This window comes from Acanthopagrus latus, chromosome 13 (genome assembly GCF_904848185.1).
Source record: "Acanthopagrus latus isolate v.2019 chromosome 13, fAcaLat1.1, whole genome shotgun sequence".
Lineage (NCBI taxonomy): Eukaryota > Metazoa > Chordata > Actinopteri > Spariformes > Sparidae > Acanthopagrus > Acanthopagrus latus.
In genome coordinates, this window is record NC_051051.1 from 19,350,376 (window position 1) to 19,377,609 (window position 27,234).

The 27,234-nt window shown below is 38.1% G+C and overlaps 1 protein-coding gene across 2 annotated transcripts in view; it reads right to left on the reverse strand.

Annotated features, from left to right (window-relative positions):
- Positions 1-4,918: 4,918 nt before the first annotated feature.
- The window catches only part of hlcs (holocarboxylase synthetase (biotin-(proprionyl-CoA-carboxylase (ATP-hydrolysing)) ligase)), a 33,722-nt gene continuing 11,406 nt past the window's right edge, over positions 4,919-27,234 (reverse strand). For both annotated transcript variants that reach the window (XM_037119657.1, XM_037119655.1), the window contains 6 exons: positions 23,455-23,735; positions 8,637-8,704; positions 8,302-8,462; positions 7,952-8,066; positions 6,457-6,670; positions 4,919-5,557 (listed from right to left, as the gene is read on the reverse strand). In XM_037119657.1, the coding sequence (XP_036975552.1) occupies positions 5,386-5,557; positions 6,457-6,670; positions 7,952-8,066; positions 8,302-8,462; positions 8,637-8,704; positions 23,455-23,735 (1,011 nt within the window). In that variant the 3' untranslated portion in view covers positions 4,919-5,385. The remainder of the gene's footprint in view (positions 5,558-6,456; positions 6,671-7,951; positions 8,067-8,301; positions 8,463-8,636; positions 8,705-23,454; positions 23,736-27,234) is intronic.

Consider the following 27,234-nt stretch of genomic DNA (forward strand, 5'->3'; position numbering starts at 1 on the left):
AACTTTATCTTAGAAAAAGTTGTTGATGGTATGAGAGCATTAGTATCGCTGTAAGGTGAAATAAGGAAAACAATGTTACGTAGAAATGGAAAGCATATGTCAGTAAACTTGTAGAAATGTGACCTATTTTGATCAGTTTTTGAAAACTAAAGAGCCATGACATTTTCAGTAAACAAATAGGAACAGATTTACAACTCCCATCTTAAACCCTGTGTAGTATTACTGTGTATACAATAAGGTGCAGCAACAGCGTAATTTATAAGCAACATATTACCCTCGATAAAGTACAAAGAAAACTAGAAGCAATTCCTCATCAGAGCATCGTAGCTGCTATTTATCAAGGATACCCTAATGCTATGCGTGGTGGAGGGGAAGTCCGAACAAATGAGTCTAGAGTCAGACACAACAGACACAACAGGTGCAGCAGAGGGCAGAGTCTCATTTTATAGCCAAAACTTAATTCAGGAAGGATGGTTTCTCAAAATGCACTACTTATTCAATACAATATATACTGAGTGCATTACTTGCAGTGTCTTACAATTGCTAACAATTTTTTACCAATACTGGAGTTACATGACTTATACCTCAGAGAAAAAAAAAACTCTTAACACACCAACAAACATGGCTAACCAAACTCATTATCAAATCATTATTTCGTAACATGAGAGAGTTTTCCATCCAAGAGGATGTTGGATATGTTTCAGTTTCACTTTTGTACAATATCCATTGTTTTGATATACTAGTTTACTTTCTATGCAAACCACTCTACACTTTTGAGTGTCTTTTGTGTACATTTTTGGCAACATGGTATATAAAAGTGAATGTGGGAGGGAGACTATGCTATGCAGGGTCGAGGTGAAGTCTGAACAAGTGAGTCTTTTGCAGAAGATGGAAAGTGATTCTGCTGTCCTGACACTGGTCTGGAGTTGAGCAGGCTTTATGTGCTCTCAGCGATGGCGCTACCAGCCGGCCAGCTAATGTAGTAGAATAAAGTTTGTGAATATTTCTGTGACAATGTAGTTTGTGTTCCACTCATTATATCACAGAAACATGATAGCTGTAGAAATCAGTGGAACTGAAGACTGCTATGAATATGACTGAAAAGTTCATATTTCTGTAAACTGATTAAAAAAAGTGAAACTTTCATATATTCTACATTCATTACACATTGAGTAAACTACTTCAAGCCTTTTTTGTTTTAATTTTGATGACTATGGCTTACAGCTCATGAAAATCAAAACTCCAATATATAAAAATATTGGAATATTACATAAGACCAATCAAAAAAGGATTTATAATACAGAAATGTCAACCTTCTGAAAGTATGTTAATTTATGCTCTCAATTCTTGGTTGAGGCTCCATTTGAATGAATTACTGCCGCGTTGTGGTGTAGCATGGAGGTGATTGGCCTGTGGCACTGCTGAGGTGTTATGGAAGCCCAGGTTGCTTTGATAGCAGCCTTCAGCTCGGTCTGGTGTCTCTCATCTTCCTCTTGACAATACTCCATAGATTGGGGTTCAGGTCAGGCCAGTTGGCTGACCAATCGAACACAGTACTACCATGGACAACAAACCTGTCACTAGTAGAATTGGCAGGTGCTAACACCTGCTTGTAAAGGAAGTCAGCTTCTCAATACAGCATTGTCAAATTACCTCTTCCAAATTTCACCTTCAGGTCCAACGTGACAGATTCATCCAGTCAAGTATTAGAAAAGAAATTATAATGTACAAGTTATGAATTTTTCATCTAGGCTTCAGAGTATAAATTTCCCTTTTCAGATGTACAGTATGTTTCCCTGTTCTCATCCTGCAGCAGATACTTGATCAACACAAGGGATATCTTGTTGTAGCAGCCTTGAAATACATATGTTAGCAAGACTGGATTTAGGACCACAGAAGCAGCGGGTTGCCATTGATGGCTGAGAAAGAGTTTTGCTCAGCTGTCTGGAGTGGACCCACAGCAGGATTACTGCAGTGTGGTGTGACCAATCTAATTCTAACCAAACCAGCAGCTCAGCTGTAGATTGTACCAAAGATGACATGGTTTTTACTTGAGCTATATTCTTTTTATTGAGATTGTAGTTGGCAGTGGTGGTGAACAGGACTGCATTATATTATGCTAGTGACAACACTCAGGTTTCTTAATTAAGCAATGACACTTTTGTCATTTGGACCGTTTTTTGTACAGTGAACCTTTGTCAAAATTAACCTTATTATGAAGAACTATTAACTACTACTTTTACATTTATATTATACACATTGATTTTATTGTAATAATGGGAGAGACACAAGCATTAACCCCAGACAACCACTGAACGTACAGTACAGGAATTGCATACAAGACAGATAAGTCAAGATAGCCTCTTTTGAGGTCAGATTACATATACATACTCTGTTCTTACTCTATCAGATAAAACAGATGGCTGGTCAACAGGGTCTATTGGTGCAACCTTATTGTAGGTGCCTGATGCTGCATCACTGGGATGTGCTGACACTGAGGGGACAGCGGAAGCTGATGCTGCATCGCTGGGCTCATCTGAGGTGAGGGTATAAGAAACCCTTGATGCTGCGTGGCTGAAATGTGCTAGGGTGGAGGTGTTAACAGGTGGCTGAGGATATGCAGGTGTGGTAACAAAATGTTTCAAAGTGCATCTGAAGAGAGAAGAGGAGTATATGTGACCACTGGGTGTTACATTTTATTAATAAATAATAGGGCTCAACCAGTATGGCTTTTCAGCGCTGATACCAATTATCTTCATTTGCAGGAAAATGAAAGTCTGTGTTACAAATTTCAAACAACCGCCGATGGAATGAAGCACAATACACTTTACTCAAGTATCGTTCTAAAGTACAATTTCCAGGAACTTTACTTCTTACTTTATGCTTCCTCTACACTACATTCATTTGATACATTTAGCTACTAGATTTTTTCAGCTATTACCTGTGTAATCAATTAGATAGTCATGTGAGTGGGACAATGTGTGAAGGCATGCTGCATCAGAGCCAAAGTTGCACATTTTTAAATTGGTTTATTTCATCAGCAGTCTAACAAAACAAAAAATCACAGATACTGCTAATTGGAAAAATGCTGAATATCTGCCCCAGTGACTGACATATTATTATGAATGAAATAATTAGATTATCAATATTGAAGCATCAATGTATAAGCAGCATGTTGGAGGTGGAGCTAGTTTGAACTACTTCCATCCACTGTTAAAACCAGGGGCATCAGATGAATCTCAGGTGTTGTGAACATTTATTGAAATGAAACAATGTGATAATTTTTGAAGGAAGTAACACTATTTGACAATATTTTTCTCTGAGATGTTGTTGAGTGGAAATATAAAGTAGCATAAAAAAAAAATACTCTGTTCTGAGTATAAACTTTAACAATCACACCTGCATACAAGTACAAAACACATATTCAAGGAGCACAAGGTAAGGTAAAAGTAAAGGGACAGCATATTAATTCACTAACTTAGCGGGGCTGATGTTGGCTAACTTGACTCAAATGTCAACAGAACTGTCTTCCTGGTTTCTTGATGCAGGCAGTCTATGGTTGGTGCATCACACTTAAAAGGAAACTTGTATTTCTCAAAATTACTTTGTGGGTTATTCTCCAACATGCCCTCATGAACATCAGGTGGGAGTCACTGATGTAAACTCTGTTAGCGAACTTTAATATTTTCCCATGTAAGTAAGTCATTTAGTAGTGGAAGTATATCACTATATCTATCTCTTTCCCGTTTCTCCGCCCCCTGGGTGCCAGAAGGCTTTAGTCTTTTAGACAGCATTGCTGATGAGCTGCTGTTCATGTCATATTTCAGTCATGGGTAACTCCAGTGTGTTGACAGCACTGAGTAAGTCTAATTATGATGTACTGCTTGATTCAAAACAAAACTGGGCCTAGTTAATAGGTCACGTAGTTATGTTGTTGTGGGCTTTTTTGGAAGTTTGAAAAAAATAAATAAATAGAAGGGTTAGGGTTTTGTTCTAACATTTGTAACCCCTGTATTAATGGATGGTACCTGTAGCATTTGGCTTAGTTGGTTAAGCAGAAAAATCTCTGTTGTTATTATTATTGTCATCATTTCTTAACTGTATGTTCAATGGCTGTAAGGTGTTAATATGTTGTGCATTTGCTGTTCTCATAGTTAGTTTGTTAAAATAACCTGCCAGCAGCAGAGCTGATACAGCAGATTATGAGTTGGCTGGTGGGTCCACACTACCCAACAATCCCAGAGACACTGCACTTGCAGCACAGAGCGGCTTGGGAGGACCAGTGACAGCAGCAGAGGACTGGGAGAAGGGCCTTAAAGGTCCGTGTATCTGTCCACAAAGCTACATGAGCCAAACCTGCGTGGTGAGTCAACAGAGCCATAATAAATAACTTCTGGAACACACAAATTGGAGAAATTAAATATTAAGATCAAATTTGGAACTTGGCTCAATTTTTGGTTCCCTACTTTTGATCCAAGGATAAAATAAAGTAGGAGAATAAAGCGTTATTTGTTTTTTTCTATCAGTCTAATAAACCCAATACGTGGACCCAAGCGGTGACCACACGTTGCAGCTGCAGTGTAGCTTCCTATGGAGAGGACTCCAGAGGATGAGCAACCCTGCCAGGACCAGAAAAAGACCAGGAGAAGGGTGTAAAAGCTCAGTGTGTTCACCAGCATAGCTACAGCTCATAAACTACCATAGACAGAGCAATTTGTGAGCCAGATTACTGTATGGGTCAATAAAGCCATAATAAATAACTTTTATACCACGTCACACAACTAGGATAATTTAACTATCAAGATCTGCTGGGGTCAGATTTTTTAATTCCCTATTTTTGATCCCAGAACAAAATCAAAGCATTATTTGTGTTTTCGTATCACATTCATAAACAAATAATGAAATACGAAGTCATCAGTATATTTCTGTGGAACTCTTTATTTTGCAGAAATTAGCAACAATAAAAGCCGCAATGATCACTGTTCTCATGTAACAGTGAAATCAGCTGAGATGTTCTGATGGTGGGTACAAGACTTACTGTTCTTAGAAAATAGTAGAAGTTGTTAGGGAATGGTTTGAATTGGTGGTCCCAAACCCATGACATGATCAAACTGAAGTATGCTATAGTGACTAATGAAGATATTTCTTTATGTAGCTGCCTTTACCTAGTTGTCATCACTGTAGGTCTTCCAACAAGATACCCCAACTAGTTGAAAATTACGTCAGCTAATAATACTCCCTCTGTAAACAAGTAATGTAAGTTTAGTCATCTATTAATGTTTCAATCAATTCATGTATGAAGTGATGTATTAATCATTAGAAATTGGTTCACATAGATCCACCCTGTGGAAAGAGACAATGATTGTCCGTCTTGTTTGTTTGGTCCTAATGCTGCTTGATGACCACCAGGTTCTTCAGCATGTCAAAGGAGTTTCCGTCAGGCTCCAGTGAGACCACGCCTTGCTCCTTGCTGTACACTTTGAGGAAGCCGTTTTGGTCCAGACCCACCACCTCAGCCTCTAGCCCGTCCTCACTCCAGAGGCGCACCTGAGTCCCACTGAGGTCAGAGCACAGAAAGCCAGTGTCACAGTTCTGCTTTAAGATATTACAATGTGTTAAGGAAACTCTAAAAGGTTTGCATCTGAAAGGGGTTTTTGCTTCTAAGCTTATAGCAAAACTAAGACCCTTAAGGACTGAGAAGACCCACCACCTCTTGCACCAATCTCTTAACAGACCAGATGGATGTGGAAGATTTTACAAAGCCTAAGTACGAACAAATTAAACAGAAAATAAAAAGTGAAATACGACAAACTAGAACCTGACAGATTCAATAGTGAATGAAACTTCCAAATGAGCTGTTTTCTATTAATTATATTTTGTGTCAAAATATTAAAAAAAAATTAAAAAGAATTCAAATTTCAAAATACAAAAATTTAAGGAGATACACTTAAAAAAATAGGGCCATATGTAACATTTAAAAAAAAGAAATTGTAAAAAGCGAATTTAAAATGTTAAATGATATTTGAAAAATGGCAATGATAAAAGGGAAATTTCGAATGCAAAAGCTTCAATCAAATGCATCAACTTGCCACTTCACATGTAGCTAATTTGTTAGTTTTAGGGCATGTTCATCAAATACCTTTAAAATACCCACTATATTGGCAAGGACCTAACAGCCTGGGAATGTTTTGTCTGTTTGTTTGTAACGATGTTAAAAACACTTATTATTTAAATACTAAACCTCTACAGGACTGGAATAATTCTCTGCTCACTTTGTTTTTGTTCATATTTATTTGCTGTATCATAAATAATTTTGTGTTCATTGGAAAATAATTCTGTGGACAGTAATTTTCACATAAAACAAGAAATGCATTTGTGCTTCCTTCTGTGGGCACTAATGAGTATCGAGACTTATGTGATGTCATTCAGTGAAATCAGATCAGATGCAGTGCTCACCTGTGAAGCCATCTCTTGTAGTAGGTGGGCAGGACAGCATCTGGGCCTCCCTGCTGGAAGCTGCTGATGAGTTCCTCCAGACAGTTAACAGTGCGAGCGATGAGCTGGGAGCAGCTGAGTGGCTGCAGGCTGCAGTTATGCTGTCTGTTGTGCTGCTGGATCAGGTCATTGATGCACACCGTTGGGTTGCTGTTTGTCACATTGAATCCACAGCCTGTAGGGCACATCATGTTCAGTAAATAATACTTTTTTATTCTGAGGCACACCAAATATATTGATATATAGCCATTTTATCCCCTTTATTATGACACACTACAATCATCAGTGATAATAAAGCCAATTGCTACAATGAGTTGTAAAATATGAATAGTGATCATCTGTGTGTAATGGAGGTGTTACATGTGCTTTAGGCTTCCAAATTCAATTAATTAATTATTAATTCACATACGAGTGTCTGACTTATTTGGTACACTTCTGTATGCTAAAATGCAACTTTTGACATGACAAAATGAAATAAAACTGTAGTTTTGATCAGGTCAATCACATACTGGATTCCTATTGGGCACAGACATGAGGATAGGTAAACAGCAGTTAATGTCCCTTAATAAACTCCTGGAAGCTACTGAGGAAACTAAACAAGAACATATTGAGCAGAAGAATAGGATCTGGTTTGATTGACAGTAACTCAAACTGAAGAGGTACGCTAAGTGCAACACTAAAAACCAACTTAACGAGTGTCTCCGCCAGAGGGGAAACGAGCAAAAATAAACAAAAAACAAGAAGCAAGAAGAGTCCATTGTCTTTCACACAAGTTCTCACAAGTAGAGGGGATGGCAACTTTTAAGTGTTTTGGTATGTTTGACCTAAAAAATAACCACAATTCACACATTATTCTGCTGGTTTTGTGGCAAATAGTTTAGATTATTTTGCAAAATATTTTGGTAAAGTCTGATTGAACATTTAGTGACATAATTGAAATAATTGTGCATACAGTACTAATTACAGTAAAACCGTTTGTTCAAAGCTGCTTGCAGCTTTACTCCACCAACAAAACCCTTTTCTGCTTGTGCTGGTCAGGGTTTCAAGTTCCTGAGGGTAAAAACCCTATTATGTTTGTCCATCCATTCATTATCTGTTACTGTTTATCCTATGCATGATTATAGAGGGCTAGAGCCGTTTGGAGTCAATGTTGAACAAGCAGTGGGCAAAGCACCATCCACATTCACAACTACGGACAACTTTACCAATCAGCCTAAAGGTATTATGTTTGTGCTTGTTTACAATGATCACTTTATTGTTATTATTATTATTATTATTATTATTATTATTATTATTATTATTATTATTATTATTATTATTATTATTATTATTATTATTATTAGCAAAAAACATAATGAGCCCAGAAGTGGTGCATTAGCCCAAACGGAAGGTTCATGTCAACATGAGTGGAACAAAGAACTGTCAGTAAAACCTGTAAAAGAAGGGGAGTTGTTACCTATGAGAAGGTGAAAGGTTGATCCTATCACGGTGGAAGTCACCAGTACTCCCCCGAGCTTCATTAGGTTACTGTAGTAGATGTCGTTGGGCCACTTCACCCTCAGGTCTATGTCCTGACAAAGATCGAAATGTTTTCAAACATAATGTATAATTAACATAATTTAATACTGGATGCACTAACCTTCAATATACAATCATTTTGTAATATAATATACCATTGATACTAAATAACTAAATTGTTCTACTTTGGACAACAAGTATGGGTGGAAGCCCAGAATGTGTACGTAGGCAGTATGATTGTATCCCTGTGTTGAGGAGGCTGGTACAGGGAAGTGTGTAGGCCCATACCTGGTATCCCGGAAGAGTACGAACAGCCTCCACCACTGCCAGAGCAGCCAGATGCTGCAGGAAGGGAATCCTCTGCCCGAGCCTGGAGCTCAGCTCAACCTGGACCCTCAGAGTGAACATGGCACAACCCAGAGGGCTGAGCCAGACATTCTTGCCTCGACCTGTTGCAGCAGCAAAACACAGGAAATGTACAAGAGGACACCAGGTGGTATCAAAGACTTATAGCATACATCTGACAAATAATCTGAATAAGAACTAAAATTAACGTATGTGGATCCCTGTGATGTATGTGAGAACATTGTGTATGCAGGCTCATAGTATGCTGGAGCACTGACCTTTGCCCTGGCTTTGTTGAGCAGCTACCGCCAATACCCCCACATCTTTCGGCAAGTGCAGAGTCAGCCTGAAGAGAGACAATAATGATTAAAGGAGAAAATGAAGATGGCACTGAACATGGCTGCCATGTCTCTGATTCCAACTCCACTTTGTGTGCTCTTTTTTATGTTGCTATTTGCACATGAGATCAGTGAACACTTAAGGAATATCTATGCATTGGATTTCCTGTTGATACACCTGGAAATTGGAGGCAACAAAGAAAATGAAGTTCACGGGCTAAGGTCCTGCTCAGGTTGAGGAAACGACCATTCAGTTGTGGTCTGACAAATCAGACTTTGCCCTTTATAACGGATTTACAACTATGGAGTGCCATGTGTTTTAGTACAACAACACTGACACATGTAAACCATCACTGGCTTTACATGGAGACCCCACTCCATAACACACATGACCCAGAGGATTGACTATAAAACGCCCTGGTGCCAGATTCCACAGGACACCCTCAGAGATCTTAAATCCATGTCTTGACAGGTCAGAGCTGTTTTGGCTGCGCAAGGGGAACCTGCACAAGGGCAACTTTAATAAAGTAGCAGTGAACGATTCGTAACTTGTCAAATATTGATGCCGGCTCAGAGCAGGCTACCTACAGGTTACCTCCCCAAAGAATTTGACGACCTGGGAGTAAGAATTTTTCTCCAGAATCACTTAGGCCTACTCCACTTTTCAAAGGGCAGTTTAACAGTAATCGAATAGTACCGTAAAACCAATTTATAGTACCACGATAATCAAAAAATGTATTTCGACTGTAACACTCTTATGGTCATTATTTGTATTTATCTATTGTGACGACATCATGAAATGTGATGCCAGGCATTAGAAGCTAAATTTTAAACCGACAATATAGACATCACATGTATAAAACTGACAGTTCAGCTAAACTATTTTGATAAAGGATTGTTAAAAAAGAATTGCTGCTTCTCTCTGTTTTTCCATTGTTAACACCATATTTGGGTATTTAACTGGCAAATATTGAATACTGAGAACATATATTGAGCTTCTGAAAACATTTTCACTTTAGAGATAAGACAATTCAAAAAAATCAACAGACTGATACGTAACATAAATGATCATCAGTTGCACCTTTAAATGATTTAGCACTGTTTCTTTAAATGCAATCTAAGCCATCAAAAGTATTCAGAGTGGTAGTTCTTTGATGAGGAACCCATCATTGGCCATGTATAAAAGGTACAGGTGAATAAACATTACTACAACTGTCATCACAGTCATTAAACTGAGCCCCTTAAAACAAATCATCATATACGTCAATGTAAGTCAGTTTAAATGGCAATTGTATTGCCATGACCATCCTGCAAGGTTGCACAGTGAAATTCAGATTTTCATCAATGCTGAGAGGTGGGGGGTGTGTTACTACCAGAGACCAAACAGAAAATGTTTGCACATTCTCTCATCTCCAAATGCAATTAGAGCAGATCAAGTGACCCAAGGCAACTGCCCTGTATTGGCTAGTGGACAAAGATTGTGAAGCTGCCAAAGCAAGAGATCAGGGCATTTCTGCTATTGTCATGCAAAGTTAGTCAGTGGTAAATAAGCTTAAACACAATGAGGGTGTTCCAACTCGGGCCTGAAAGAGATTTGCCAAAAACTTCACTAAAGAACTGTTTATTAGAGGGGTAGATAGGTAGCTCAGACAGCTTCATACTAATACATATCCCTGCTAATGCAGTGCTAGCAATTAAAGAAATAGGAGCCAAAATCCCCAGCCATCCTTCCATGCAAAAATCTATTCAAAGGTTGATCTGAAGCCAATAGGATTCTGCCATCTAAGTAAGATATATCAACTACCATCACTTTGGTTGATATGTTGTAGAACAACAGACTTTAAAAAAAATACTTCAAAATGTGAACCTTTTAGGTTCACATGGGAGCTGTGGATCTCATGACAGCCTAATTAATGAATTCACTTAACTGAAGCCAATTACAGTGGACAATCTGTATAACACTTCAGCAGCTGGGTAACATGTGCCTACTCATGGAAAGAAAAAAAAAAACACTAGGTTTCTGCTGTCACATGGAAGGAAGTCTTAGAAATCAAATATGAATAACCTATTATATATGCAGAAAACTGAATTAACAAGAAAAATGGGAAAATGAGTTGTCAATGAGAAGAAGTGTAACTTCCTGTGGTAGATATAAAAGATAAATCCAGACACACAACTGGGATGGGGGTTGGAACTCTGTACAGCACTCACGGTGAGAGCTCAACATAACCTATATTAGCTGGAGCATGACCCTGCTGAGGGTGGAGCTGGTTAGAAGGTGGTTAGTTGTAACTAGGGGATGCTTCAGTTTGACAGGACCACCAGAGAATCAGCCTGATCCGTGACAAAGGGGTCTCTGCCAGCAATCAAGCCCATAGAGAGCAAGACCAGGAGCCTTGCTGGCTCTCTTGAGTCATCAAGCTTAAGATATGACTTTGAATGAGACTAGCTGAACCCAAAACAGCAACTAAATCCACTGTTGACCGCTGCTTCTTATATCGCAGTAGTATCTGTACTGAGGCCAAAATTGGCTTGCCACATGTTTCTTGAGGAAAAAGAACACAAACACAAACTGAGAAATCAAAGATTGTAATATGAATTGCCATTTATCCTGCATTACTTTTTGTGAAGTAAAAATGGTCTTTAAATTTATTGAACTGTGCAAAAACCCATCAAATCCAATTATTAAAAAGAACAAAAGAACCAGGGGCCTGAACATGCTATATATATATATATATATATATATATATATATATATATATATATATATATATATATATATATATATATATATATATATATATATATATATATATATATATATATATATATATATATATATATATATATATATATATATATATATATATATATATATATATATATATATATATATATATATATATATATATATATATATATATATATATATATATATATATATATATTTATATATTAAATTATATTAAATAAATATAATTCTATATATATAGGTAACACTATAATAACCATCATTAATCAATGTAAATTGCATATTGTGTAGTTCATTTAAAAAACAATATCTGGATGACCATCACTAAGTTGCAACTAATGTTTTTAAACCTTTACAATTGCATAGTGAATGATTTATTTAACATTTTATTGCTAACTCTGAAATAACTATTCACTTGATGTTTATGGTTACTGGCTACATGTGCAGCAAAATATATTGCATAATATTGCAAAATGTGCAGGTGTACGGGACGCTGCGGGGAAGCAGCAGGGTCTCAATTCTAACAAATACATGATGTGGGATCTGATAGGTGCACAGGCTTCTAGGCACAGTTATACAGATACTGCTACACATTCCAACATTTTAGGCAGTACTGTAGGCAAACTTAATATGAACCATGCCCTTGTAATTAGGGCAGCAACTCATGATTTCATCAACGAGTAATTTACGCTACTTCAGCTCTAGCTGTCTATGGTGTTGCTCTCACTACTGAGATCCAGTATCCATTATCATCTAATCATTCCAACAAGACCATAACAAAGACGTACAAAGTAGCATATCGGACAGATAGAGAGAGGACGAATTGTCCTCCTGAGGAAGAACATTGGTCTCTAAAGCTCTGCTAGACCCTCTTTGTTTTAGGGGGCAGCCAAACCACAGGGGTCACCTTCTCAGACACAGCAGATTAGGAGGATGAACGCCCACTAGCTAAGTTATCTGGAGAACCTGAGACAATAAGCTACAGTCTTAACACTGGCTTTCTCACACACAAAACAAGACCAAAAGAGGTGGATATAAAGCCATCTTTGAAGAAAGCAGAGCTGCCATTCTCCTAAGGCATAAATCTTAGTTCTTCTCAATTTATATCCATGGGCTGACATAAAACTTCTTATCCAGCACAGATTAAATCAAACTAATTCTACTATTATATTTCCTAACATATACATAATCTAACTACTTAAATGGGTGGCTTTCCTGTGATCAGTTAAGTTATAATTTTTTTGAAAGCCATTTATCTCCCAAACCAACTCCCTCAAAAAACCCCTCTCACTTCCCAGATTAAAATATGTCAGATTAAAAGATTATTTCTGCCATCGATGCTGATTTTTGAAACAGGATTTTCTGTGCATAAGCGTGTTTGCATTGATCATTCAGCTGCATCAAAGGGATGATCAATACGAGAGGACGAACTAATCTGTAAATGTGATTAATTGAGCTAATCCTGTTTACTGATGGACAGCAGAAATTATCATTTCCAAATGGCACTACTGAAAGTGATCAATGAGAGAGGGCTGCTCCATCACCCCAGGAAAGCTGAGGCACCAATAACTGACCTTGCTTTGCCGACTGCTTGTCTGGACTAGGCTCGTCTGGTTTGGTAGAGGTTCCATACAGAAATACACAATCTCAACTGTTTACACACCTTGATATGTTCAGTTTGTGTGTTTCAGACAAAGCAAGTGTTCTTGGTGGTAAAGGTTTGAAAGTTGGGAGCTATGAACAGTATGCACAATGCAGGCACATTATAAACTCAAAAAAATCTGATCTAGGTTTTGACTTACTATTGCTATAAAAACACAGAGTTTTTATGATCAAATATTTAATGATGTAAGAACAGATAGAAGAAGGAAGTTATATCAGGTATTACTCTTAATTTATTTTGAGGGATATTCTTTATCTGAGTGTCAAGTGTTGATCAGAGTTGTGATTAAAAGCTTGGGTGGGCCCCCAAAGGTTGCATTCAGGTCACACTGCATTCATGTGTTGACTTGTTTGCTTCACAACAATACCCATTTCTATATTGGTCACACTTAGACCAGTGAAGCAAAACGCGCTTTCTGTTCAACAGTCACACATACAACTCCATCACCTGTGTTGCTCTTCCTCATTCACAGCACTCTGATGTCAGTCCCCTTTACTATAGTGACCTAAACCAGTGTCTGTGGTGGCACGTGCAGGAAAAGCAGGGAGGAGGCAGTCAGAAACAAATCAGCCAGCCTGCTCGGGAGTTGGAGGTGGCAGGCTTCACGCAAAAAAAGAAAATATGAGGGACACTGAGGAAGATTTCAGTAGAACGGAAACTTACTTGCAGGCAATGCTGTGGTATAGTCAAGCACCGCCAGCTAACACTTTAAATCTTTATTACCGCCTCAACGGTCTCCATACTATCCATTATGAGTTGAAGGACAAGTTCAAGCTCCCAGTCCAGCACATCGATATATATAATGGTGTTTGTTGGAAGCCCACTCGAGAGCATGTTTTCTTTTCCTTGCAGGAGATAACAGGCATTTAAAGCAGATGTTGATGAGAGTAAACATTTTTTTAAAGTTTCTATTAGCTAGTAAAACTGGGCTTTGGTCAAAATTAAAATACAACTAATCAATGGGAAGATTATATTGTAGTTTTCCTCCTCATTCTATATGTAGCCTTTGGATTCGAACTGATTAAACTGCTTGCTGACAGCTTGTTGTAGTCTGCAGGCTTTGGACCATGTAATAGGGCTACATGGCCCCTCTCTGCATCGGAGACATCATCAAAGGGAAAGGCTCAGTGCTCTGCAGTATAACATACCTTTCACTGGATATAAAAAGTTCAAGTCAAACACTACACCATATGTTCCCCGGAATATGAAATGAAGACGTTTAGGCATCTGCTTACAATCTTTAATAATTGCAGGTGGAGCATGCAAGGTCAATTGGGCCAATTTGATTTTTATGGTTGGACCTATTGCAACGGTTATGAAGAATCGAAATTTTTGTGCAGAACTCCCCTGTGTATGTCCTTTGGTTTGTTTTTTTCTCAGGAAACAGGACTCTAATTCCATACAGTGTCAGCTGGGATAGTGGATAGCTTGTCAAAATAGTCAGTTATTGCATTGCATATAGTATTTGACAAATAACAAGAAAAGGCTGAAGTAGTAGTAGAGTCACTAGATGATTTTATTCCTCTATTCAACTATTTAGAGAATAAAGGTATTATGCTGCAGTTACTGTACTCTTATAAGTTGCGAAAATTAAAATAAGAGGAATGCTAGAATGCCAAGAATACTTTTAACTTATGCAGAAAGCACAGAAAACAGAATTTGTAGTAGCACAAATAGAAGGGAGAATAACCTGAATTAGATTTAAATCAGCTGCTACTTCACTTCCTTTATGCAATTCCTTTATGCTTCTCTGACGGAAAATTGGGCAAAAAGAACACAAATGTAAAAGTGGGCTCTTGGGTTTTCATGTCTGAGCCCGAAGCGCTTATAAGAAAAAGTCAACAAGTAGGAAGTGTATTGCTCCAGGCACAGGGATCAAGTTCAGCAGAGCAGGAAAAGAATCATTATGTTCACTGGACCAGCCAAGTAGTGTTAGAAAACCTGATCCCAAACTTTTCACAAATACTAATACTTACACACTATCCCTAACAAAACACCAAGTGATTGAAACTCCAGCCTGACAGTGAAACTGCATCAATTTAAAGGAAAACACCATTTATTTCATATAGAGCTTTCAGGAGATATAAAATATTAAATTCACTTAATTACATGTATAGAATTTGTGTAATATTAAATAATTTGACGTGCAAATCCACACAAACAAATTTCTTTGCTTATGATATTAGAAAAACAAAACAGCAATACAAGTGATGCCACACACACACACACACACGCTAATAATATTTTTTTTCAAATAATAATACAAGCCTCAAATTATTAGTGAACTTTTTTTTTTTTTAGAAAATTGTTCGTAAATTTTAGAATATGCTTTTTGCAGATGAATGCTGAGTTCCTTGAGGTGTTTATGTAATGGGTTTATCATACAGGTCCTATTAAAATAGGCCCAGAAAAGTCAGCAGCTGTTATCAATCAGAATCAGTCAGAAAAATTTAAGAAGCCATGGTACAAAGAAAAACTGATTCACCAATTACTTATTGGTCAAGTTGCTGTATGTATATTTTATAGCCAGCAGATTTGGTCACATTTTCAGGAAAACAACAATAAATTCACATAAACATGAGAGCAGTAGAAATCATCATTCAAGACTGCCATGATATACATGGTCTTTACAAGAGCATGTAAACTTCTGACCACAACATATACATATATACAGATACAGCTAAAAAAATTAGAATATCATGGAAAAGTTGGAAAACTCTTAGAATATGACATAATACCATGGTCAGCCAAGTAGTTACTTGTAGTTACTTGGAAAAAGGAAATCAGCATCCCCATACAGTATGGAATATGAGCTGAATACCACTATAAAAGCAGTTTGGGCTTCCTTAACAGCAGTGTCACAGGCCTCCATGCCACACCACATTGATGCAGCAATTCATGCAAAAGGAGCCTGAAATATTTCACTTGATGTGTAATGAATATAGAATTTATTAAAGTTTCACTTTTTGAATTAAACTGGGTGAGAAAATGAACTTTTAAAACATACTCTTACTTTTTTGAGATGTACCTGTACATGTAAACATCACACACACACACACACAAAATCCAGGCTAGCTATTTTTTCCATTTCACATCCCATTACAATCCACTCACATACGACCCATAGAGAAATGATTGATTTTTACATAGAGCCCCTTCAATGTTAAACCTTTAGACTGCAGTGAAATGCTCTCATTACAACAGCCACCCTGTACTCGCAATTTATAACTGGTACTAGTACTGTTTTTACAGGGCTGCGGAGTTATGAAACTGCTGACTAAAAAGCAATGAGATTTCAGTTTGGTGTGAGATCGCTAACCTGTGTCTCAGTCCTCCCAGCTAAACAAAGCATTAATACCCTGAGCAAACACACAGCCTACTGGCCGTTCATGCTTAGCGTCAAGCCCCTGCACTCAAGAGGCTAAAGCTGGGTTTTCATCAGCGCCTCGATTTCAGGCAGAGCTGATCTGCTGGTACTTTGTCTTGAAACCAATTCCCTCTCTGCCCATTAGCCCCTATCCCAATGCTTGCTTTGTTCTCCAGATATAAGAAAAGCCCAGTTATTTTCATTTCAAAGGAAACGAATAACTGACTCGTCTTATATTCATCATCTGTTTGACTATGTTCTTATTTGATTAACAATATAAGCATATCTTTCAAATGAGATACTATTCAAGAAAGACCCTCAGGAATTTTTAACAATAGAGTTCTATTCCCCATCATGTGCAGAGACTAACAACTAAGAAAACATGCAAGATACATATATCTATATCTCTATCTATATGTCTATATATAGATAGGTATATAGACAGAGATATAGATATATAGTTTATATTTTTTGCCTAAGATAATTTTGTGCCTTCAAGATGTATGTGTATTGATTTTTTATTCCTTGCATCTCTGGCACAAACATCTACTCTAGTTAGTTTTCTAGCACTGGCTGGTCAATAGAGGGCGCTGGGGCTATATCTGTACTTTCTACCGTTTTGGTGTAAGTTGTTATCACATTGTTGTGGCCTCTCCTCTGCTAAGCGCCTCCTTTTTATCAATCAGTGAAGAGCAGAGCAGAGATGAGAGGCGGTAGCGACAGGCAAGTGATCCAGCTGAAGAATACTCACATTCACTTCACTGATCGCAACAGTAAGAGCAAGAGACCTTGTTTGTGCTTAATAAATACACATGTTCAACAGGCACATAATTATCTTAACCCACTCTGTCTGCAGTCTGTCATCCTCCACCGCTGTTTCACACAAGCACAGTGCGCTAGCTCAGCTATTAGCAAAATCATACACACAGCACAGCAGTACATTTAAATGACATCAGTCAGTGTGTACTATAGTAACTGTTTAGCTTAAGTTTGTCCAGTACCAGTATCTTAGCCAGCAGCAAAGTTTACAAGAGTTTGACAAAAGTTGTACTGGCTGTACCTGTAGGTAGTAAATGAGCAGGAGGAGGACTGACATAATACTGACTGATCAGACTTAAATGTCTGTAGTCGTAATTCTGTCATGTTTCAAGAGACGTTGATGAGATTATAGTGAATTTGGTGTGCTACAAACAACAGAGATGCATGCTACCTCAGATTCATCGTTCGATTTGTTGTTTTAGTGCACACTGCAGGAACAGATATAAATGCAATTAAGCAAAACAACTGTTGAATTAATCAGCTGTCGTTTGCTACAGGAATATCATTGCTTTAAGGTTACTATACATTTTATCTGCCTTTTCTCAACCTTAATCCAATGAGTGAACAGAATTTTAGTGATTACTTAAGTGACTCCAGCTTATGCTTGGCAGTGGAAAGAAAACACAGGAAGCGGCAATTATGCCAAGTGAAAGTGATTGCCAAGTCTATTGTATAAATATATAAACATAGTCTGATAACTAAAACCACACCCAAACCAACATTTGTACTAAAATGTGACTGAAACTGATATACATTGTAGACTATGTATAAAGTGCAATATAAATCATCTGTCAAAGTTTACACTGGCTGAAAGAACTATTCCAGCCATCAAGAATTGCATATCCATAAAGTAAGACCACTTGCAAGAGAACGGTGAAAACTGCAGCAGCAGAGACTGAGATATGCTGACTTTTGGCCCCTAGCATGAGTCAAAGTCAAAACACTGCCTGCAATGCAGAGTTTCTGTTAAAATAGGTATTATCTGAGGTCAAGATTGAAATGATTAAGTGACTTAGCCATGACAAAGCTCCTTCAGAGCCATGGAGGACATTATACAACACATGCTGAGTAGCACTAGTCAGGACTAGAATTGAGTGCCATCAAACAAAAACAATTAGTTAATATTCTGATAAGAATAAAATAATGTTTCAGTGCTCTACACTAATTCCATCAGTGTGCACCAAGCAAAAAACTCGACGGAATTCACTCCATTACAAGCTTTTTACCAAAAAGGTTAGTTTTCTCTGAAAGTATTCAGTATCACACTGAATACTTAACTCAAATGCTTGAAGAAATAAAGCACGCATTCCTTAATAATAACATTAATCAAGAGTACTCCAGAGGGACATCTGGAAACTCAAACATTAGCAGTGAAATCAAACTGAAGCAACAGGTTTGGGGTTATATGGCCAGCTCATTCACCCTGCTTTAGTTTTTGTATAACCTTAATGACAACACTGTCTGTTCCAATCAGCTCAGTCCTGCTCCACAATCCATTTTTCAAACTTTATGACAGTTTTAATTGTTACCATCTGCTGCCTGATCGACCTGCTCATGAGCCACTTTACTCACATGTGTGGATGCAGACAAAGAAGTCTATTAGGTGCAAGTTGCCTTTGCTGCAGTAAGGTCACTTAGGCATTAAATTAGTTCCAGCCCAGCGATCCTCCCTTTCAGCATGTGAGCTGGAACACACACAGACACACACACACACACAATACTGAATTTATTATATTGCTGAATTTTTATGCTGTATCGCCATCTTCACTTCCTTTCTCTTGGCTCATATCAACTTCTTTTTCTTTCTTTTTTTAAAATAGGCCTGCTACATCATTCTTAGTTTATTATTGTGGTTTTTGCTCTACTCCTTTGACAGTGGTGTTGTTTTGTTCACTCTTTAGTTTTGCATGGTATGCAAGTTCCCATATGAAAACTTAAAATGCAAAACTACTGCTACATTTATGCTGCTACATCCACACTACCCCAGCAGTTCAGGACCCCTACAATGGAGACTTTTGGAGACTCTGTTGGCCCCACCATCGTTTAAAAGCTCTGGGATTGGGTCCTTATCTGAAGGGGAAGAATTTGAGCCATTTGGAAACAATGATACAGACAGCGAAACTTGCTTCCTGATTGGCTCTTATCAGTGATGACGTGTCCCTCCTGGATTCATAAGGCCCCTAACATGTTACCCTTCTCTAGAAAGACATCAGCCTTGACTACGAGTGGTTAATTCAACATAGATAACCAATTAGAGAGCTGTTGTCCATGCTAGCGGTTTTTGTGCAGTTGTGAAGTTAAATCTTGCATTTTAATTATGCAACTACTGTTAACATGCACAGCCTATAATGAGTCCAGGAAGAACCAGTGCCTGGTGGGATCATTTTAGAATAGGATTTTAGGACAAATGAGGATGGATCAGGGGTGTAGTGCCATTTGTTTAAGTACTGGAGTGTACCTAAGATGCATGCACCAATATGTGACACACGGTGACATGCACGCAAATGGTTATGTTATTTTTAACAACAACATCGTGAACTTTTACCATTTAATCTTTTTCGAAAAAATGAAAGGATGGTGATGATGATGATGAAGAAAAGATGTTTTGTTGACTTTATCCTTACTAGCTAATGTTTAGAGCAGCAATAAAAAAATAACTCTGAAGAGAAAGACTTCCTTCCAACCCATTGCTGCCTGTTGAAAACAGAAAACTGATGAAAACTCAGTTTTGATAAAAATCACCAATGCTCAAAAAAATGAAGGGAAACGCTTTCATCAAACATCAGCTCTTAACAAATTAAATATTCAAGTTACTGATTTGTTGAGAACAAAATTACGTACGTAACAGCTGACACTAGAAACCAAAACAATAAACCCACTGAGGGCTGGATTCAAATTCACACAGTGAAAATCAATGTGAAACATTGACATCACAGGCAAGTAACAGCAACTGAAGCATTTGAGGCCATCAGAAGGAATGGGGTCTCGGTGGGGACCTGGTGGTCACCTGGCAAAAACATACCTGACACCTGCTGGGAACAGATATTTGCCCAGGGTGTACACTAGAGCAGAAAGAAAGGAGACCGAGAGAGGCTCAGAGATACGAGCAGTATGAACATGTTACTAACAGAAATAAAGAGGTACCTAATTTTTCACATTGTTAAAGTTCAACTCTAAAGCCCCATCAGTAAACAGAGCACACACATTCCTGTCATCTGCTGAGCTGCTTCAACACACAGACATCTAATTCATTTATCCCCTTACTATTTTGCCCCTCCTTCTCCAGAACGATAATTACATTTAAATATACCACATATTCCACTCTTTTAGTTACTTATGTGTTTAATTATTCAGGTTATTGTATTTTACTTATTTTCTTGTTACCTGATTTTATTTTTCCCTTTTGCTCAACAAGTAAAGGAACTTGAATAGGTTTAAGGAGGGCAGGGCTGTGCCTAAAGTTGGAAGTTAATGTTATACTGGTTCCTAATGTTCTTGTTAATATTATATGTGATTGTTCCTTATGTTTATGTTGCCAGCACATGTATAGTGAAATATTGTCATGATGTCCAGGAACTTTAAGCTATCTTCCTGGAGGGTGAACATGAACTGCTATACATTTGCATACAAGAACTTATTTTGCAGCAGCTTTAAACTAAAATTGCAGGTATGTCCTAGTGCTGCTGCAGATTTAGATTATTCACAGTTTTAAGTGTTGAATACTTCTGACAGGTTACCCAACAGATAGTGTTGTGGGTGGGACATTTTTCAATTAGTTAATTTTGTCATCTGTCAATCACAGCGAAGAAGAAGTGACAGGAGATGAAAAATGGAGAGGCGCGGTGATTGTACAGAGCAAAGTGGATCAAAAGTGGGGCAAGTTAACAGACATCTGAGGCGGAGCTATGATGCTGATTTTAAGATAATGGTCAGTGCAGCAGAGGCGTCAAACAACTGTCAGCCAGCCAAGAATTATGCAGCTACAGAGTGTAGCATCCAAAGATAGCGGGTCCAAAAAGACCGTCTGACGCTAACAGCAAGAGAAAAGCTTATCATGGTTCTCAAAGCAGCCACTTCCAAGAGATTGACAGGAGGGTATGTGAGTTTGTTATTGAGAAACGAAACGAAGGCATGCCCATTACCATTAATTATTAGAATGTCTTTAAACAAACTCAATGTTGGTTATCAGAGTCTTTTTCTGAGGATTAGTCTTGAAAAGAGGTGTCGTCTTATAATCAGGGTCATTCTATATTCGGGTCAGTTCGGTACTAGTCAGACTTCAAAACTGACAGTTAAGTACCTTGCTGTGAGACTGAATTATTGAATTGGGAATGGAGGGGTGCTTCTCCTTGGTCAGGGTGAAGTCAATTCTGTGCAAGTGTCAGAAAACAGTCCCAGTCTTCAGTCTTTCAGTACCATGTTTCACTGTGGCTTTGAAACATTGTGGTATCACTCTCTCTCCTGCTTCTGTCCTTCTGTCCTCAATAACTGGGATTCATCAGTAAGTAGACTTTTTTCATCATCCACTCTAAAATTCAAGATTATAGCTCTGTCTCCCCTCCTGAGAAGTGGTTTAGAAACTGCTCCTCGTCCAGTTTCTAAACCACCTCTGAACCACAACTGCTGATTGGAGTCTTGTGCTGTTTATTTAGAAAATTCTGTATATGTCTTTTAGTGTCTTCATCTAACTCCTAAAACCCTGAAAAAGTTTTTTTTTTTTTTAAAGTATACAACTTTTATGTACATGTTGTTGTTATATACTTTCAAAGAGAGACAAAATCCCTCTTTCCATTTTATTTTCATCAGTCTGTTTTGATTAAAGTGCTTGATCTTAAATGTGGATCTGAGTTGAACATTCAGCCCACTTTGTAGAAAATAACAAGATATATATTGTGTTCTGCCGTTCAGCCTGACAACATAGACAGATGATTTTGTTGCCAGCCGTGAAAGAAAATAAAAGAGAATGGATCTTATTTGTTATTATATATATTTTAATAATCTATTAATGTTCTATTAATGTTCTATTAATGTTTCATCTCTTTCATTTCTATCTGTGAATTTCTCTTGTTTCTTTAAAAGCTGCCGATTGTTATTTGGGGTGCTTTAAATGTGAGCTCTCCCTCATGCCTCTTAGCACATGGAGATCTGTTTTCTCTCCTACTCTATGCTGGACTGTTTAAGTGTGTAACCAGATGTTTGATTTGAAAGAGGTCTAGATTGTTAGTTTTTCCAACATTCCCCCATGAGCAAGCACTTGTGAACAGCAGCAAGGAAAATCTTGCCTTTAAGGGAAGGAAACCTCGAGCTGAACTCTGTCCACAAAAGCATTGTTTCCTGAAGCCAGTGTGTTTTTGCACACTGCTACAAAATGCTAGCAACAGGACCATGCTCTGAATGTCTATTCTGCACTGAGCACTACTCAACCGTTACATCCTAAATGTGCTGAACAACGTCAGTAATGGAGGAGAAATGGGGCGCTGTTTAGCTCAGTTAGTAGACCAGGCGGCCCATGTGCAGAGGCTTTGTCCTCACTGCGGCGGCACCAGGTTCGAGTCCCGGCCTGGGGCCCTTTGCCACGTGTCACTCCCCCTCTTCTGATTCCTGTTTACTGTTGTACCTTCAGCTGTTGGAGCAGTAATAATGGAGGAGAAATGAAAACTGCTGATTTCTGAGTATCCACAGCTCACTCGGAATAATCTCATGAACCCACATGGAATGATGGGTCCGTCCTCTCTCCATACTAGCATCAGCCCTTCATCCATAGCAAGGGCTACAGCCAGAACTCTAATTTACAACAGTTTTATATAAAGCACTTGTCGATAACACAAGAAATATTTGGTACTTGCAATAATAAATGAATTATTACTTTCACAGATTGTCCTTATCACAGTAACCACAATGTCTGAGCCATACAAACTGAAATTAAATTAAAATTGTGTTAATAATATACAAATAAAGCTTTTTTTGGCCTAGTTGCTTTTTTCGCAAGTAATTGAGAAGTTGATTAGTAACTGTAACTGTGCACACTGCACCAATCAGAACCACCTCCTGCATCTCTGAACCACTGTTCTGCCTGTATGAGTCCACTGCTGCCAGCTTCAGCATACAGCATCAGTATATTTCAAACATTAAACAGGCACAGAGAAACATGTGTTACCCTTCTAACAGATCCATGGTAGACGTGACGACCTCAGCGTAGAGCAGGGTGTGCCCCAGTAGGCTGGTCTTCAGGTTCTTGGTATAGGTCTCCATACTGAATTGTGCCCAGTTCTCGGAATCTGTAGAGTCGGTGACTAGTGCTAGAGGGCCCTCAGGTGGCATCGGACCATCATGGACCTCAGAACACGACGTCATCTTGAGGGAGACCTTGGGCAATGTGAGGAGGCCATTTTGATCTGCATGTGTCTGCAGAAACTTCAGGAAGCTGGCCTTGGCCTCCTATTTGGAAGAGAGAGGAGCACAGGTGGACAATAATACCATCAGTTGCTTCTTTGATATTAAATATTGAAGCGATTCTCTACAGACACCCCATCTACTGCCTAATCCACACTTGAACCGTCTGTCAACTGTGTTCACAGACATATCATTTCACACAAAGACCAGCTGACTGAGCCTCTTCAAAAAGTTTTGAATAGCTTTTGCATTACAATAAACAATGCCTTTGACACTGACTATTGGGGCAGTAAAACATAGTTAAACATTGGATAAATAAAATGTTATTCAAGACTTGTCTTATTTTTGTTAAAGTCAATAATGTGTTGATCCATCTCTTCATGCTCAGACTTCAGCACTCTGTCCATGGCTCTCAGCTACAATCCCATAGGATCCTCCAACATGGAGTGCTATGGCTCAGAGGAATAGAATAAGCTGTATCAAACTGGGCACACACGCATTACTCACAATGGCGAAAATGTAGTTTTTGATTGAACTGATCTTCTTCAAATGCAATAAGTAGAACCACATAAAGACTGTCCAGCTGTGTTACAATTTCAGGTTTAAAGAGAGATTTGAGATTTTATTCCAAGTTATTATATTCAGATTCAACTGTCCAGAATAAGACTTGTAATGTATGTAATGGATTTTACAGTGAGAACTAATGAGTTAGATGAGTTAATGAGTGTGTGTAGCTAATCAATAAAATTGTGTAATCAAGCAACAGTCTCAGTCTTCTCTGTTCCCCTCATTTCCCATTAATTAGCTTTCTTTCCTGTGTCCTCCCACACACACAACATGTAGCCTTAATGTGTTTTATCTCTCCATGGTCAATATATTATTTTGTTACAGACTTCCTTCACCTCTGTTATTAGATTTAACTTTATTCTCTTGTTGTCTGCATATGAATGATGTCGTAATGTGATTAGCTTCTTTGTACGTATGATTTACACAGACTGATACTGACATTTGACAGATGGGTGAACTCAGTTCAGTTCAATCCAGTGACAGGGTTTGATGAGAAATATGGCTCATTGAACCCTGTTACTGGACATCATCAATTAATTGGATTATTATCAAAGCAATTTGATTAAATCAGTTGAGACATGCTGAAAACATCATCTCTACAGCTTGTCTTTCTGTGCTCTCATTTTACCTGGCAAATTTTGAACATTAGTGGGTTTTAAGGGATTTCTAAATGACATCCATTAGAGCATGAATGGATAGCAAAGAATAGAAAATGCTTGAAAAATTGAGAGAATGCAGGATTTTTTTTTTAATACTCATCCATTCATTTTAATGGGGAAAATTTAGCAGATGTTGAATATTTCTGTATCTATGAAAGACTTAGCTGAATTTTTTGACATTGGAATGAAGTTTCTGAGTTGAGAAATGTGACAGACCTTAAAGGCCAAAAAACATGGCATATAAATAATGATAAAGGATTCTGGTGTAGAAGACCATGTGTACTGAATGCCTCTAACATTCAGAACTAGTCTACTTATTCAGCTAAACAGCTTCCAAACTGCATAGCCCAAGTAACAATGCCAGACAACAAACACTCACGGAAACCTACACCCTGGCTCAATCCCAGTGTCCACAGTCACGGCCTCACAGAGTCGGGCTCATGCTGCATTCACACGCTCCACAGACATTCCAATTACCCCAAGTTAAGCAGTTGTTCTTCCGACTTTGGTGTGTTCATGTTAGAATGTGGGAGCAACATGTGTTTGTTCTGCATTTTAGCACTCAGATCATTTGAATAACATGTTGACAGCTGTCCTGGTATTTGAGTGACAAACAAGCACAAAGGAAAACATATGACTATACAATAAATTACTTTGGTAAAAGTTTTGAAGTTGAATTGTACTAGCTGGAAATATGTTTTGCCAATTATCCTGACAGGGGAAGCCCTGAAACAAAAAAACAAACAAACAGAAAAAACAGTTATAATCAAGAAAATTGTGCTCTTGAATATCTTAGCAATTTACAATTTTCTCTATCTGTTATGTCTTTTTTTCTAATTTTTAATCTAAAATTTTATAATTTACTACCTAAGACCTAACTGAACTCTGTAAATGAATGTGTTTTGTATACATGTATATGAAACCCTGTTTGAATTTTCATTTCTACTATTCTGTTGCAGAATATTTAAGAAATATTAAATAGCAAATTTAACAAACCACAAAATCACATGATAAGTGGAAAAGTGCTGACCAATACAGGTCCTTGCCACCTCTTGTAGTCAAGCACCTCCCAGGTAATGTCAAATAAGTCTTTGAGGTTTCAGGGCATGTGGCCTGTGAGAGAGACACTGGGATTGGGATCCAGATATTTAACCTGATCTCCTCCAGACCAAAACATCCTGACAACTTTAGGACTGAATAAGAGCTAACGTTAGCGATCCAAGGTAGTATATTGAAAGCACAAAGACCATTGTGCAGACATGCTGAGGCACACAGCTACTAGCTCTTCTCCTGGTAAGACTCTACTGCAATCTGGAAACAATTCTGCAGCCCCCAATTTTCATCAGCAAGATCCTTGTTGGCACAAAGTGGCTGGGGCAGCAGGGTCAAAGGTCATACAATAATCCAAACATACAACAATGTATAAATCAATCAATCCATTGATTTGTATTTGTATAGCACCAATTCACAATAGAAGTTTTCTCATAATACTTTCCAATTAGTGCAGGTCTTAACCATACTCTTGAATTAATTTATTTACAGAGACCCAACCTTTCCCCCATGAGCAAGCACTTGATGATGGTAGCGAGAAAAAAAACTACCTTTTAACAGGCAGAAAACTCTGAGCAGTACCAGACTCAATCGTGGGCGTCGACATAGACAGAAACAACAACACTACTTCAGCTATTTCAACAAATATTACCATAACACATTTTTTGGGAAGCCCTTGCTCTGTGCCTCAAAAGGACACCTCACTAACTACTGCCTAAGTGGCGGGGTCAAAGTTGTAAATGTGACCATCGCTGCTTTGAAGAATTACTCTGGTCCTTACTTCCTGTTTCTCAACCTGGAGCCCTGACTCCCCCTAGTGGTTGTTCTTGAGTACATGCATAATCAAGACCCAATCTTCCACTGAGACCACTCCAATCCTGTTAAACTCCCTAAATCCTAAATTGCAGAAGACAGTGACAGTGCAAAAGTAATGCTGCTGTTGACTGATATTTTCTTCTGCATCAAAAATATTTCACAAAAGAAAAATTCTGTAAAAGACTACCTTGTTGACTGTAAGACATGTAGTGTAAAAAAGGCCTCTATGCTCACTTTAAAGTTGGAAAAATCTGCTGAAATGATGCTACAACTGTGTGGCTGTTTTGCTGCCAGTGGATCTGCTGCTCTAAAGAAAGTAAATGGAATAATGAAGGAGGAGGATCATCTCCAAATTCTTCAGGAAGCCCTAAAGTTGTCATCAGAATATTGGGTTTTGGGTGCAGGTGTTCCAACAGGACAACTATCCAAAACACACATCAGTGTTAAACTGC